A 13,069-nucleotide genomic window follows, 5' to 3' on the forward strand; every position below is an offset into this window, starting at 1 on the left:
CAGTATGTAGTATATCCATTTCTAACAGTTTCCACTATTCAAATTCTGATTGGATTCAGGAGACGAGGAACGATCTATCTGGGCCAAGGACACAGTGTTTTATAGTTTAGAGAAATTCAGAAATTTAGGTGTCATTGTAGTCCACCCACCCATCCCCGGCTCTTTTGGGAGTCTGTTAACGTAGGAGTGAGCACTTAGCTAAAAGCATCACAGTATTTAGGGCCTCTCCTCTACACAGGTATTCCCTCCCACCCCTCCATTTCTTCATCCCTGTCTCATTTCTCCCTTACTTTGAGGGGCCTCTTAATCACTTCACTCATCTCTTTAAGTGGGTTTTTATGGGGGGCCATCTGGCCAAGGTGGTGCATTCATGAAGGTGTACTGCTGTGTGTGATTATGGGCATGTGTGTCTGTATACATGTGCACGTGTGTTTCTGTCTGGCTGTCTTCTTTTTTTTTTTTTTTTTTTTCTTATTCCAGATGTTAGACTTAACTTTCCAAACATGGCTATAGCTAGAGAGGTGTAGATGTTGGGCAGTTCAGCCGCTAAACTTACCAACGTGCGCACTCCTTAACTGCTAAGTGAGCCCGGGGGGGAGCAAATTTAAGCGTGCTCGTATATATTTCGTGAACGCAAGAGTACATCATCGCAGTTGTCAGACTGTGTCACTGCTCGACACTTCTTCCACAAAAACGATCAAAATTTTCTTCATGGTCTCTTACTCTCCTTCTGCCCAATTCTGAAATACCAGCCGCATGTACACATCATCCATTAGTGCCAGCTGTGTTTAGTGTGTGCATGTGTATTGTGTGTCTTGTGTGTATGTGCGAGAAATAGAGATATTGCATAGTCTCACATGCAGCTTTTCACTCTTTTCTCTCTCACGCCCACACTGTTGTCACCCACCCATCCCGACAGTGAATCAGCCACCGTGGCAGCTTTGCCTGAGGCGTTGGCACAATGGACGGGACTGGAGTTACCTCCTGTCCTGCATGATGGGTGGTGTCTGTGTATTTGTGTGTGTGTGTGTGTGTCTGTGGGTGGTGTCTCCATTCCCCGTCTCAGGGTTAAGCGTCTGCTTCCTCTCTCCACACCTGCAAGCTGAGTGTCTCTCCGTTCTATCCTTCCATGCATCCCTGTTCTTCTTTATCTCTCCCTCCCCTCGGCTTTTCCCTCCCGGAGAGTTGAGGCCATTGTCGGGCTGAGCGGTGTAGGGTTCTGTTCTCCTGCTGCTGCCAGCTCTCCCCACGGCCCCTGCAAGACAAGGCTGTTATTGCCCCAGGGACCGCAGGCCTCAGCAGCTCTTCCTCCAAACAAATTTGCTGTAACTTTATCTGCAATTGGGCCCTGAATTGGGAGCAAATAGAGGCAGCTTTGTGAAGCTCGGGGAAGGGCGAGGGCAGCGAGCTGGGGGTTGTTGGGGAGGCAGGGGAAATGATACCGGGCTCTTTTATGTCAGGCAAAGTAGGACTCTTATCAGGAAGAGAGCCCAGACAAGGGAGCTACTTCTAGAGGAAACTGGAGCACCTATCACCTGCTTTGCATTTAGATAAAAATTCACCCTGCTGAAATAAAAAAAGGGGGGAAAAAAGCAAAGGCAGGTACAGAAGCAACTATTGGAGTGTATATGTGTGTGTGTTTGCACATGTCTGGCTGGTGGTTTGATACACAGTGCGAAGACGCCATAGTAGTCAGCAGTACACACCACTCCAGGTCTCTTTAAATTGCTCCTTTGACTCCCCTTCAAAGAACCTGTCTAACTTTTAAAAGTTTTAAAGTTAGGGAGTTCGTCTTTGCCCACAGCAAGGGACAGCTTTGAAAGATATGCTTTCACATTTCACTGTTCTCCTCATTTCCAAAATGAATGATAGTTGAAATGTAGTGGCACGACTAACAGAGAATACCAAGTCAGAGTTTAATCACCAGAGATGGAGACAGAAAATGTGAGGCCTTTTGATACGAAGTCGCGATACAGCACCCTTATTTCTAATTGGCACCCCTGGGAAGTTGTAGCATTGTGATCACAAATGGTACAGGCTTTATTGTATTGTTGTAACTGTGATGTTGCAAAATGACTGCCTTTGACACAACAGTTTTAGTGAATTTGAGCTTCCTTTTTTATTTCGAATGAACAGCATTAATTGTGCTGTGGATCAATGTTCTGCATGAGAACAGCAGGGGGCAGTCTAGCACCACCGAATGTTGTTGTAGGTCTGGTCAGAAACAGGACACAGTCTCCCTCCCTCTTGTTCCCTCGAACTTAACAGGACTTCTAGTTGCTATCTGGCAACACTTAGTGCCAGCATGGAAATTGATGTAAGAGAGATAAAGGGGAACTCTGAAATCCAAACTTCAGTTTCACTCCACTGAGACAGAGCAGGGGGAAGTTAGCCTGGTGTGTGGTTAATGTAAGCCAAAGCACTGAATATTACCCTCCCACAGTGCTGCGGCAAAGAGCCGCAAGGACGCGGGTTGTGTTTTGAAACAAATAAAGCAACTCTCAATGTGCCGCACTAAGTGCTTGAATAAATCATTTTGACTATCTCTTTTGTTAACATTTTTAATATAGCTTATCGTGCTTGAATATTTTAATATTAAGCGAAAGCTTTAAACATTACAGCTGGAATGAAATCTTAACTACACAGATGTGTCAAAATAATTTAAGTTCTGTTTTGTGTTTTATTTTCATTTTAGCCAAAATGTTACAAATAATACTGGCGTGATTTTTGCTTTGTTAGTTTTGTAATTGTCTTTTTTAATTACGCATCTCATTTCAGTATCAGCTCATACTCAGATGTGAAGTTAGCCCATTTCAAATTTAGCCTTTAACTATATCTAAGCTGGTTTAGCAGATTTGACAGTGGAAGTCCTGATTTCACTTTGTTTTGTGACAGGTGAATAGTTTTGTTCCTGGAAATTTATCGCATTTCACTGAAGATCACTGAAGCACAAATAATGATTAGAAGAAGAGACGGACTTTGGTTTTGACTAAACAGATTTGTCGTCTAAAAGTAAATTCTTAATTTTAAGTTGTTTTCAAGTTGTCACTGCTGACAGTAGTTTTGGTGACACAATCAAATATCCATCACATAAGAAAAAAAAAGATTTCCACTTATTTCAGTAGGTTTGATAATTACAGAAAATATTTGTTACAGGAGAAGTAAAAACAGGGTCCAACTCACTTTTTGTAACAAATAGCTGTAATGTATTTATTTACATACTCGCTAAACTAAATCAGAGAGCGTTCATAATATGAATAATACAATAAAAGATAAGCAAAGAAAGACTGTGTTCATATAAAAAAAATAAATTACATTACCATGAATGCAGCATTATTAAACAAAGCAAGAACGGGATGAGCATTCCTCGTGTGTAGTGTTCAGATATTCACTGTGAACCATCACCGGCCGCTACATAATGTATCTGTGGCCACAAAGGGTCATTTACAAATTATTCCCGTAGACTACATCTGGAGCTTCATCTAGCTTTTTTCCCCTTTCGATCCAACATGTTTTCGTCCTTTTTTTTCCTCCTTTTTTTTTTCTTTTCCCCCCTCTGCTATTTTCTGGTCACTGACATCCACAGCAGGCTCCTTCCCACTCCCTATTCTCCAGGCGAAAAGCCTCCTATGTGGTGCAGCGAGCGACGGGGGGTGACTGTGATCGCCCAGTCCTGGTGGAAAGGTCCAGGCACTGTAGGGCCCCATTGCTGCCCGGCCGGTGGGCACATAGACGGTGCAGGGCCGGCCGCTGCTGAGCCGGGGTGTCCGGTTTCTCTAGCTGCCAGTCAAAACTTCACCCTCAGCCACCTTAACCACCTGGAAGAGGAATAAAGGCAGATGACAGGTTAAATAGCCTCTGACAAATAGAGAAAAGAGCAGGAATTTATTTATTTTTTTGAAAAAGAAGATTTCATTGCTTAAGTACAAACATTCAGACAGTAAAGTACAAGTTAATTTTCTGCTGTGTGATGACAATGCGAGTGAAAAGACTTCCACACAGCAAAGATATTTAAAATGCATTGTTCTGTATTCCTACTGTAAGTGGTATTTATAGTAGAGTATAGAACAGAGCGTGTGAAGACGTTTATAAGTATGCAGTTATTAATAGCTTCTACTAGAATAGTTTCAAAGAAATGTGCTCCTCTGTTTGTTCAATTGAAGTCAACTTTCTGCACCTCTGTTGCACATTTTTGTAGTTAGAAATTGTCGGAGTGTTTATCTCTGTTGCAGATCATACAGATTTGTAAATTACAGTAATTTGGAGCAGATGGATAATTTTAGAATAGTTATATTTTGTAGGGAAAACGTGCGCAAAGGTGTGTTATTGTGTTCGTCTGTACGCAAGTTTCTGCTGTCGAGCTTTTTCACGATCCTAACAGCGTTTTCTGATGAGTGAAGGGAAATTGTTGTGTTGCTTATTAGTATACAAATATGAATTATTAAAGAGTTTCTTTCCAGTTCTCCTACACAGCTGTATCAGAGAGAGACTCTGCGTATGTAACAAAGTAAGTTGAGCCTGAGAGAGCCGGAGAAAGACTGCGATCCTTTGGGGAGATTTGCCTGTTTCACCAAGGCCATTCAGGTTTTATTTGAAGAAGAAATTTTGCTGTGAGCATTATGCAAATGTACTGGACATTTCTAATGTTTAATTTATGTCTTATTTTTTTTCTTCCTATTTTTGCTTTGTGGATTCAGCGTCTGTTAGTTAATTTTACATGGAGTTATAATTCCGCTCTAAAGTTTGGATACGAGCCTTTCGAACTTTTCCATGAAGTTGGAAAAGTTGAGGATAAAAATTTAATTTGTAAACATGGTTTTATTGCGAGGGGCTTTTTTCAGCGATACTCACACGCATGTGTTTTTGTCCGTTGTGACGTAGCAGTCGAGTGTGTCTGTGTTTTTTTAATGTTTGACTGGCTTTACTACAATAACAGCAGCCTGGAAAGCACTATGGTGCCGAGATGTTGAACCTCTCATTCACATTAACCCTATATTACACACATACACACACATACAAAGGCAGAAATTAAGCAGTGTTGTTGTTGATAATTGAGCCTCCTCTCACTCTTGCCGGTGTTTGCACAACCAAACAGGATAAATCAGAATTGGTAGACAGACATTATATGAGCTTTATACAGTAATAATCTCAATTTCATCACTTTTAAAAGTTTCTCATCAAAACTGATTGTTAAACAAGGTTGTCTTTCCATACACAGACTAATTAATTTCAAATCTGCTGTGCCCATATTTGAAATAATGGATTACTCGTACTTGAATTCAGTGAATATGTTCCACAGCGAAAGATTAAGCATTAGGCATGGTTTGCATTTTTGGCATTTGTTATAATTGCTGCAGTTTTTTTTTTATTATCAGTCGCGACAAATCTCTGTATACATGAACATGATATTATTCGATAAGATAAATATGCTTTCGCTCTATTTATTTCTGACAGATTTTGTTTCCTGAAAAACGCCCCGTCTCAACCTTTCATTTACAATCGACAATGCTTTCTCACAATCTACACAATGCTGCCAGAAAACATCAGCCTTCCATGATTAGCAATTTTACTTTCCCACACGTATCTTCCCAACCACCGCAGTAATCTGTTGTCAGAGGCTAAAGAGTCCTGCCAAAACCAGAATACAAGGTTTTAGGAAAGGTTAATTTTCAGATGGTACCTTTCTTGTTTGGTGATGAGAGGGGAGGTATAGAGGTTATGGTTTTGGCAGATGGGTGCAGAGGAGGTTAGAGATGGGGCGAACGACTCTTTTGGGCCAGGAGAGAGGGTATTGGGTCTTAGAGTGACAGGGTTAGGGACTCGGGTTGTGGGGTGTGCGGGGTCATCTGCTGGAGTTTGGGGTTGAGTATAGAAGGGTCAGCTTTGACGTGCTGCGGCTGAAACGGTACATGACCTCAGACTCTGAGATGATTGGCATGGACGATAGAGGCTCTGACGGCTCATACTTATCCTCCTCACCGTCCTCCTCCTCAACTTTGAGACCCAGAAAAACGAACCCTTAAGGGGTCATGGCGGTTTCACCCTCAGCTCACTGACACCAGGCCTACTCCTTTGTTAAAGCAAAGACCCATTTAATAGTTTTTACTGCATGGAGTTTATGATTCTGCATATGAATGTGTGTTGTTTTTTGAGTCACACATATGGCACATGTGGCCAGCTTAGATTCTCAGGAGTTTGTCTCATGAACGCCCGTATGGCATCTTGAATATATACATTTTTAGCCCGCATTGATCTCTCGTATTTCTTTTTGCTTTTCTCTCACAAGCTGTTTTCACGTTGTGTCTTTCAACAGCTTTTTGTCGTCGTCGTTTGGAACTTTGAGCTCTACATGATTCCTCTGGCGTTGCTTCTGCCCTTGGCCTGGAACTACATCCTCATTGCGTCGGGGAAGGACACCAGGCAAGATGTGGTGAGTAACCCCATCGCTTCTTGATATCCCTCCGCCTTTCTTTCCTTTCACTGTAAAAGCCCATTTCCACATACAATGCAGGTTAAATTCAACCACAGCTGTTTTGTTGGGACATTGATTTACTGCATTAATCATGTGACGATACATTTCCAGACATATTAAAAACAGTAGATATTTGGGACGTGACATTTTGACTGCTGATGAGCATGGATGTACAGATAAGTGAGAAATAAAGGGTTGCAGTTTCCTGTAGAAATGTAGAATATACTTTCAGATTGAACTGCACGCCGCAAACTTTGAACAGATTTTGAATTTCACATGTGAAAACTCTCTGCTGATTTTTTTTTTCTTTTTCTTAATAAAAATCTCCGTCTGCCGCACGAGGTGCTGCATTCTCAGTGCATCTCACATTTCTCACTTTGCCTTCTTTGAGGCAAAGAAAAGGGAGAAATAATAGGCTGTCACCTTGAGCAATGTTACGCCACTTACCTGGTAGTATATTTATTTAATTCATTTATTTTTTATCTCTTATACCAATTAAGTGATGTCAAAGCAATGTCATGGAGAAACAGACATGTTTTAATCATGGCCAGGCACATTTGGAGAGTAGAGAGTGAAAACGAGAGAGCGAGCTGGACTATGGCGTGAGCGTGAACAATGAAGTGATTAATTTTAATAAGTGCCTTTTTCTAAGACTCACTTGGAAATAACCAGTTAACAGACTTCCGATTTCCTTGCAGTCTTTTGCCTTCTATATGTGTATATTTATCTCTTCATAGGGATTCTATGGGTTAGATTGGATTGGATTTGGAAGAGGTATTAAATTCAGTCATCATAATGAACCAAATCTAATAGCTGTGTGTCATTGCAATATTACAGAATTAAATGTGAACTCTACATAGCATATAGCGCAGATTTATTGTTTCGTCTCAAGAGCTAATCTTCTCTATTCATAAGCTTCCATTTCCATATTTGTTCATTTAAAAACATGGCATTAAAATTAGCAAAATGATCCTTGTGTTTCTTGACAATAAACTGGCAGTTATACTCCAGCTTTTGGTTCATGTTTAAAACTCATATTTTCACTGCATGCGCTCAAGTGAAGAATTAAAGATTTACTATTGTAGGTAAGTTCACAGACAACACAAACCATTTGTGAAGAACACAGACTTTAATTTTAGAGACACTTTTCTCACCTGTAGATGGCGACATTGCTTGCAAAAAAAAAAAGGATAGCCACACATGCCTTAAGACAAAACCTGGCATGATTATGTGTCTCTCTACCTGCTGCTTGTATTTATCCAGACCTAATGATATTCTTTTTCTCTGTACTTCCTAAGTAAAATGAGGCAACAATGGTTGCATATCCCCATAATGTGGCACTCAATTCACATTCCAATAAGTGCATGTAACTCCCACTTCATGTGGAATTGCTTTTCTCTCTTGAAAGGGACTATTGTGTCTCAAGTACCTCAGGACTTGGTTGAAACCTTAAGACATGTTCATACTGTTGATTCTCATATGGCAAGCGTCTTTAAGTATGACAACACTGGTCTGCCCAGTTCTACTTAAAGGTCTTACGAGCAAAGACAAAAGATGTCAGATGTTAAAACTCAGTGTTTTAACATCTGGTGCTGTCTTAGTATTTTATTATTATTGTTATTATATCCTATCCAAAAATCTCCTTTTGGAGATTTACCTGGTCAAGGAACCTGGCCAGCAGATACAATTTAGGATCTATCTGCTTCATTTTCAAAGTAGCATTTCCACACTTGATCATGATCTTCTGTGTTTACAGCATAAATGCAGACCGCGTAATTTGACTGACTTCAGCTGGGCTTGTTGGGATGAAAGCAGGGCGCCTTAAAATATTTCCCACCAACTAAGAACCATTTTCATTTGAGTTTAATGTCTTGAGGCTTGTCATGTAACTACTCTACTGGATTTATATGCCAAGGGTTAGACCAGACCAGGGAGTGGTTTTGCCTCTGAAGCTTGCTTTAATATCGCCGTCTTCAGAGTGTCGTTGAGACTGGAGAGTGTTTGGTTGAATTCAAAGGATCATCAGGATCATCAAGAACGGAGTGTTTTAAGACACGAGAGCACCGCCTTTAACTTTGGTGTCTGACCTTCTTCAGTTAAATGTCTTTAGTGTCTAATATGAGCAGCATTTGGCAATAGCTTTAACTGAGTGTGTAGTGTAACTCTTACAGTTTGACAGTCTTGATATGTGTGGGTAGGAGTGTCGATGATGGCGCTGGCTTAAGGAGTTTTTGTAGAGGCTGGTGGTGAGATAGTTAGAGGCAAAGACACACTAAAAGATCGTGGGATAGCACTAAGGTAAATGTGCTCTAGGTCTGTATGCAGGTGCATCCATAATGCACGAATACTAAATATTGTGTGTGTATGTCTGATGTGAATTTGTATATTCCCTTTATTCCTAGGTTATAATAAATAAATGTGAAGGACTGCAGTGTACACTCATATACATTTACACAAGGCATTCAAGGTGTGTGTTTGCATGGTATGAACTCGAGTGTAGAAGCGTTAATCTATGTGTGCAGATAAAAGTTGTCTGTGTGTTTGAATCTGCTGTGCGAGTGAGTCTTTGCAGTGATGCATCTGATGAAAGTTGAAATTGTCAAAGATTGGCTCTATTAATGCCTCTTTCTTGCTGCTGTGGCAGCTGTGCACAGGTGACACAAAGAAAATTCTCTGGCGATCACTGCCCCGCTTGTGTCTCTGTTGCTGTCTCACTGCCTTTGGGGTATTGAACGCGCAGGACCCACTCTCCTTGCTTCATTATCAGCTCCGTGCCTCGTCCACTCCTGATATTAATATCTCATCTCAAATAAGACTAAAAGCAAAAGTAAGGTACGGTAGAAGCATTTGTTATTTTTAGAGATGGACCGATCCGATATTACGTATCGGTATCGGTCCGATACTGACCTAAATTACTGGATCGGATATCGGTGAGAAATAAAAAATGTAATCCGATCCATTAAATATCAAAAAAACACCTCACAAAACTTGCGACATGGCGTAACTCGGCTCATAACCGTAGCACGTTGCAGCAGTATGCCTCACGTGATAGAGCGGCTGTGTGTATTTGTAGCCTCGCTACCAAACCAGCATTTCATCTCCGAGGAAGTTATCCCAGAGAGAAGTAAAGCAAGTGTGTAAGTTCATCTCTGAATGTTTGTAAAGCATTCCCATGTTAAGCTTAACAACCGATATATGGAGCGACTGACTCTCTCTCTCCCTCACCTTCCTGCAGCTACTTCAATCGTGAAACTGCTTAATGATCAGCTGATCGGCTTTTCTGTCGCCGAGTCCGTCTCTCTTCTTTGTTTTTGGCCCACTTTGCACCAGAAAGAGGAAACCAGCGGCTGAACAACAGCAGCACGTTTAACCTTGATAAGCTGTTGTTAGAATTTATTTAATATTACTTTCTACACCAGGATCCTTTTCTACGTAGCTGACGGCTGGTAACTGTGCAGGGGCGGATCTAGCAAAGTGTAGCCAGGGGGGCCGATAGAGCATTAACAGGGAAAAGGGGGCACAAAGACATACTTTTCTTTCTTATTCTCATTTAAAATGTCTAGCTTTTAATAAATAATTATCTGAATCTTACACCCAAAGTTTGAATCTGATGTAAAATGTATAGAAGTCCATTACTGTATATAGTAACTATTAAGTCTAATATACCCTAGTAAGCTATACTACTTTTTTCTTTGAGAAGGTACCATCTGTGAATTCTGCAATTCTGTTGAAGAAAGATGTTGAATCTATTTAATTATTCTTGAAAAATAATTTATTTCTGTGCATTTTTTTCCCACCCTGCATCAAATTAAAGTTGATTACGTCGATTAAGCATCATCAGGTGGAGGGTGGGGGGTGGTTCCCTATTTTTTTTTGGTGGGAGTTTGCAACCCTATTAGTTAGGTTGCTTAATATTTCTGCTAAGTACTCTTTAAAATACCAGAATAGGGAGGATTAAGTTTATTAGATTGATCAGTGTTCCTGAACTATGAAATATTTTGGGCGCAGTGTATTTTTTACATACAGGTATAACAGAATAGCTTTAGTGTTATTGTTTATTTAAACTTGAGTATGAACTTATACAAAATGCAGCAAGATATTAAAAAAACAGTTTTATTGATTAAAAAACACACTATATCGGATTAATATCGGTATCGGCAGATATCCAAATTTATGATATCGGTATCGGTATCGGACATAAAAAAGTGGTATCGTGCCATCTCTAGTTATTTTGCTGAAATGCTGTACACGTAGACAAACACACACATACACTCGAATACGCACATTTAGACACAAGTATCCCTCGAGTCCTGTCCCTGTTTGTTTTCAGACAGTTTTCCCCCGGTGCAGGGGGTGGGGGTGAGGAGGAGGGTGAGGGGGTCTAGTGGATTCCTCTTCCGAATCTTTATCAAGCTGAAGTCATGGACGACTCACTGTTTCCCTCTTGCACTTGGCAGAGACACTGAAAAGAATAGAAAAGAAAACAGGGGGAAAGGCTTTCTAATTACTTTAAACAACACACCAAATTAAAGCATTGTGCTGAGCTGAGCAAGGGTCAGCATCCGGAGCGCTGCGGTTTTCCAGCAGTCTGGGGTGAGGGTAATGCCAAAGGAATCTCTGCTGAACTCACTCTGAAGGTTGAGAGAGAGAAACAGAGAGGGTGAGAGAGAATGAGAGAAAACAGGGAAAAAAAAAAGCCCACACTTGAGTACAGACTTCCTAATGAACTGGCCTTGCTTCATCTGACGGGTTCAGCGTGCTTACCCTTCGACGCTTTTACACCACAACCACAACCCGTATCCCTGTCTATAGCGAATAAACAAACACAGTGTTCTTTACATGCTGTATTTCACCACTCAGGGTCACTGACTGTTGTGCGGTTACATGCTGCTTTGCAAACAGATCCCGGATCAGCTGCTTCTTAGCCTAGCCCCAACCTTGACCGGTACCTGCTAAGCAGTCAGAGCGTCCTTAAGAACAGCGATTAAAGGAGGCACAGCACCAGTAAGGTCCCCGACCTCCTTTCTTATCATGTAGCACTCTGACCCGTGAATGCTGACTCTCCAGCACCGTTGGCTGACCTGTATGTCATGGTGTAACGTGCTCCCTTGCTCTCTGAGCAAACAAGAGGACCCTTTAATGTTTTTGAATATATGCTGAATATATGAGGATGATGCCACTTTTATTTGTGCATTCGAATGTATTATTAAGAAAGACTCGTACTGTTTTTCTGCTTCTCCATTTGCATCGCAATGAGATGACCCCTCCATCTCACGCTTGTTTGGATACCTGGGACAATTTGGAGGTTACATCTGTCCTCACACTGGGCTTTGGTCAAGCAGAGGACCGGCTGCTCTGCTGGACGAGGGAGATGGCTGCTAGATACATGTGCACGCATGTCATAGCTGCGAGTCGTATTCTTGCGTGTGCCTGCTTGCATGAATAGATGATGGGCACCGAGATTAACAAGCAGGGACACATCCCAAAAGAAATCTTTCCTTGCCGTTCTCTTGGCCCAGAAAAGCTCTTACCAGATGTTATGAAGGTGTTAATTTCAGTGCTGGCTGTCGGAGAGGATACATATGGAACACGGTGATGTCTCTTTCTACCACAGGATGACGGGCAATTAGGCCTCGTCACACTGGAGCACCATCATCTTTATCCCATGCTTCAGACCATTACATTGATTCACCCAATGGATCCACCAAACCATTACGGAAGAGAAGACCTTAATGGCCTGAAGATACTTCACACTTACATACACGCCTCCTGTGGCACGATAGCTGACTATGATAAGTCCGCTCTCACCACATGGTGAGTTGAATCATTCTCACAGAGCTTAGTTATTGAGGTCACGAGGATCTACTAATACTAGTTTAATATTTACTTTTCTCTGCTGTGTGTGACAGCAGCGTATTGTTCGTTAGTGTAAATAAAATCTGGTTTATTTCCAGTCAGAATTGTCACATGTTATTTGAACACTGTATCATTTTTAGAGCGAGTCTTCATTGCGATTTCTATCTGTTCTATTTTCTCCTTGATTTTGCATCTCAAAACAACTTTGCTCGCAACACTGTGACTTGACATCTGCCCTCATTAAGAGCCACGCGCAACGCAGGTGGAGTAGAAGTAAATATTAGGGAAAGCTGGAAGGAAAAGAGAATGCGCTGCCTATTATACCTCAACTCCTCCAGGAAGTCGCACCATTTTTTGCTCATAAAACTGTAACTCTGGAAAGACAAGGGGAATGAGAAAAGGAGATGGAGTGGGAGCAGGAGACAGAAAAAGACAGGGAGGCATTCAGAGAGATGGAGGCAGAGGAAAGCAGCGGTGGATGGCAGGCACTCCTCAGTGTGGAGTCAGACATGGCAGTTGGTGACAGGTGACAAAATCAAAAGGTCATGTCACTTTTAACTGGGAGCGCCTGTGCCCCGCTGATTTCCCCCGTGCCGCCCCGGCATCGCCGTGCTCATCTCTGCTGCTCTCGCTGCCTCTCTGTCTCTGCTAAACTGGCAGATAGGATGGCAGGCTGGCAGGCAGAAAGACAGGCAGCGGGCATAGTTTGAAGCGGGACGGGAGCATCGGGAGCATCAGGGA

General features: G+C 41.8%; 1 protein-coding gene across 7 annotated transcripts in view; it reads left to right on the forward strand.

The window, feature by feature from the left end:
- mctp1a (multiple C2 domains, transmembrane 1a) overlaps nucleotides 1-13,069 on the forward strand; it is a 129,630-nt gene that overhangs the window by 89,564 nt on the left and 26,997 nt on the right. For all 7 annotated transcript variants that reach the window (XM_025911985.1, XM_019366017.2, XM_019366019.2 and 4 more), the window contains one exon: nucleotides 6,314-6,430. In XM_025911985.1, coding sequence (XP_025767770.1) covers nucleotides 6,314-6,430 — 117 coding nt within the window. The remainder of the gene's footprint in view (nucleotides 1-6,313; nucleotides 6,431-13,069) is intronic.

Source organism: Oreochromis niloticus, linkage group LG12 (genome assembly GCF_001858045.2).
Source record: "Oreochromis niloticus isolate F11D_XX linkage group LG12, O_niloticus_UMD_NMBU, whole genome shotgun sequence".
Taxonomy (NCBI): domain Eukaryota; kingdom Metazoa; phylum Chordata; class Actinopteri; order Cichliformes; family Cichlidae; genus Oreochromis; species Oreochromis niloticus.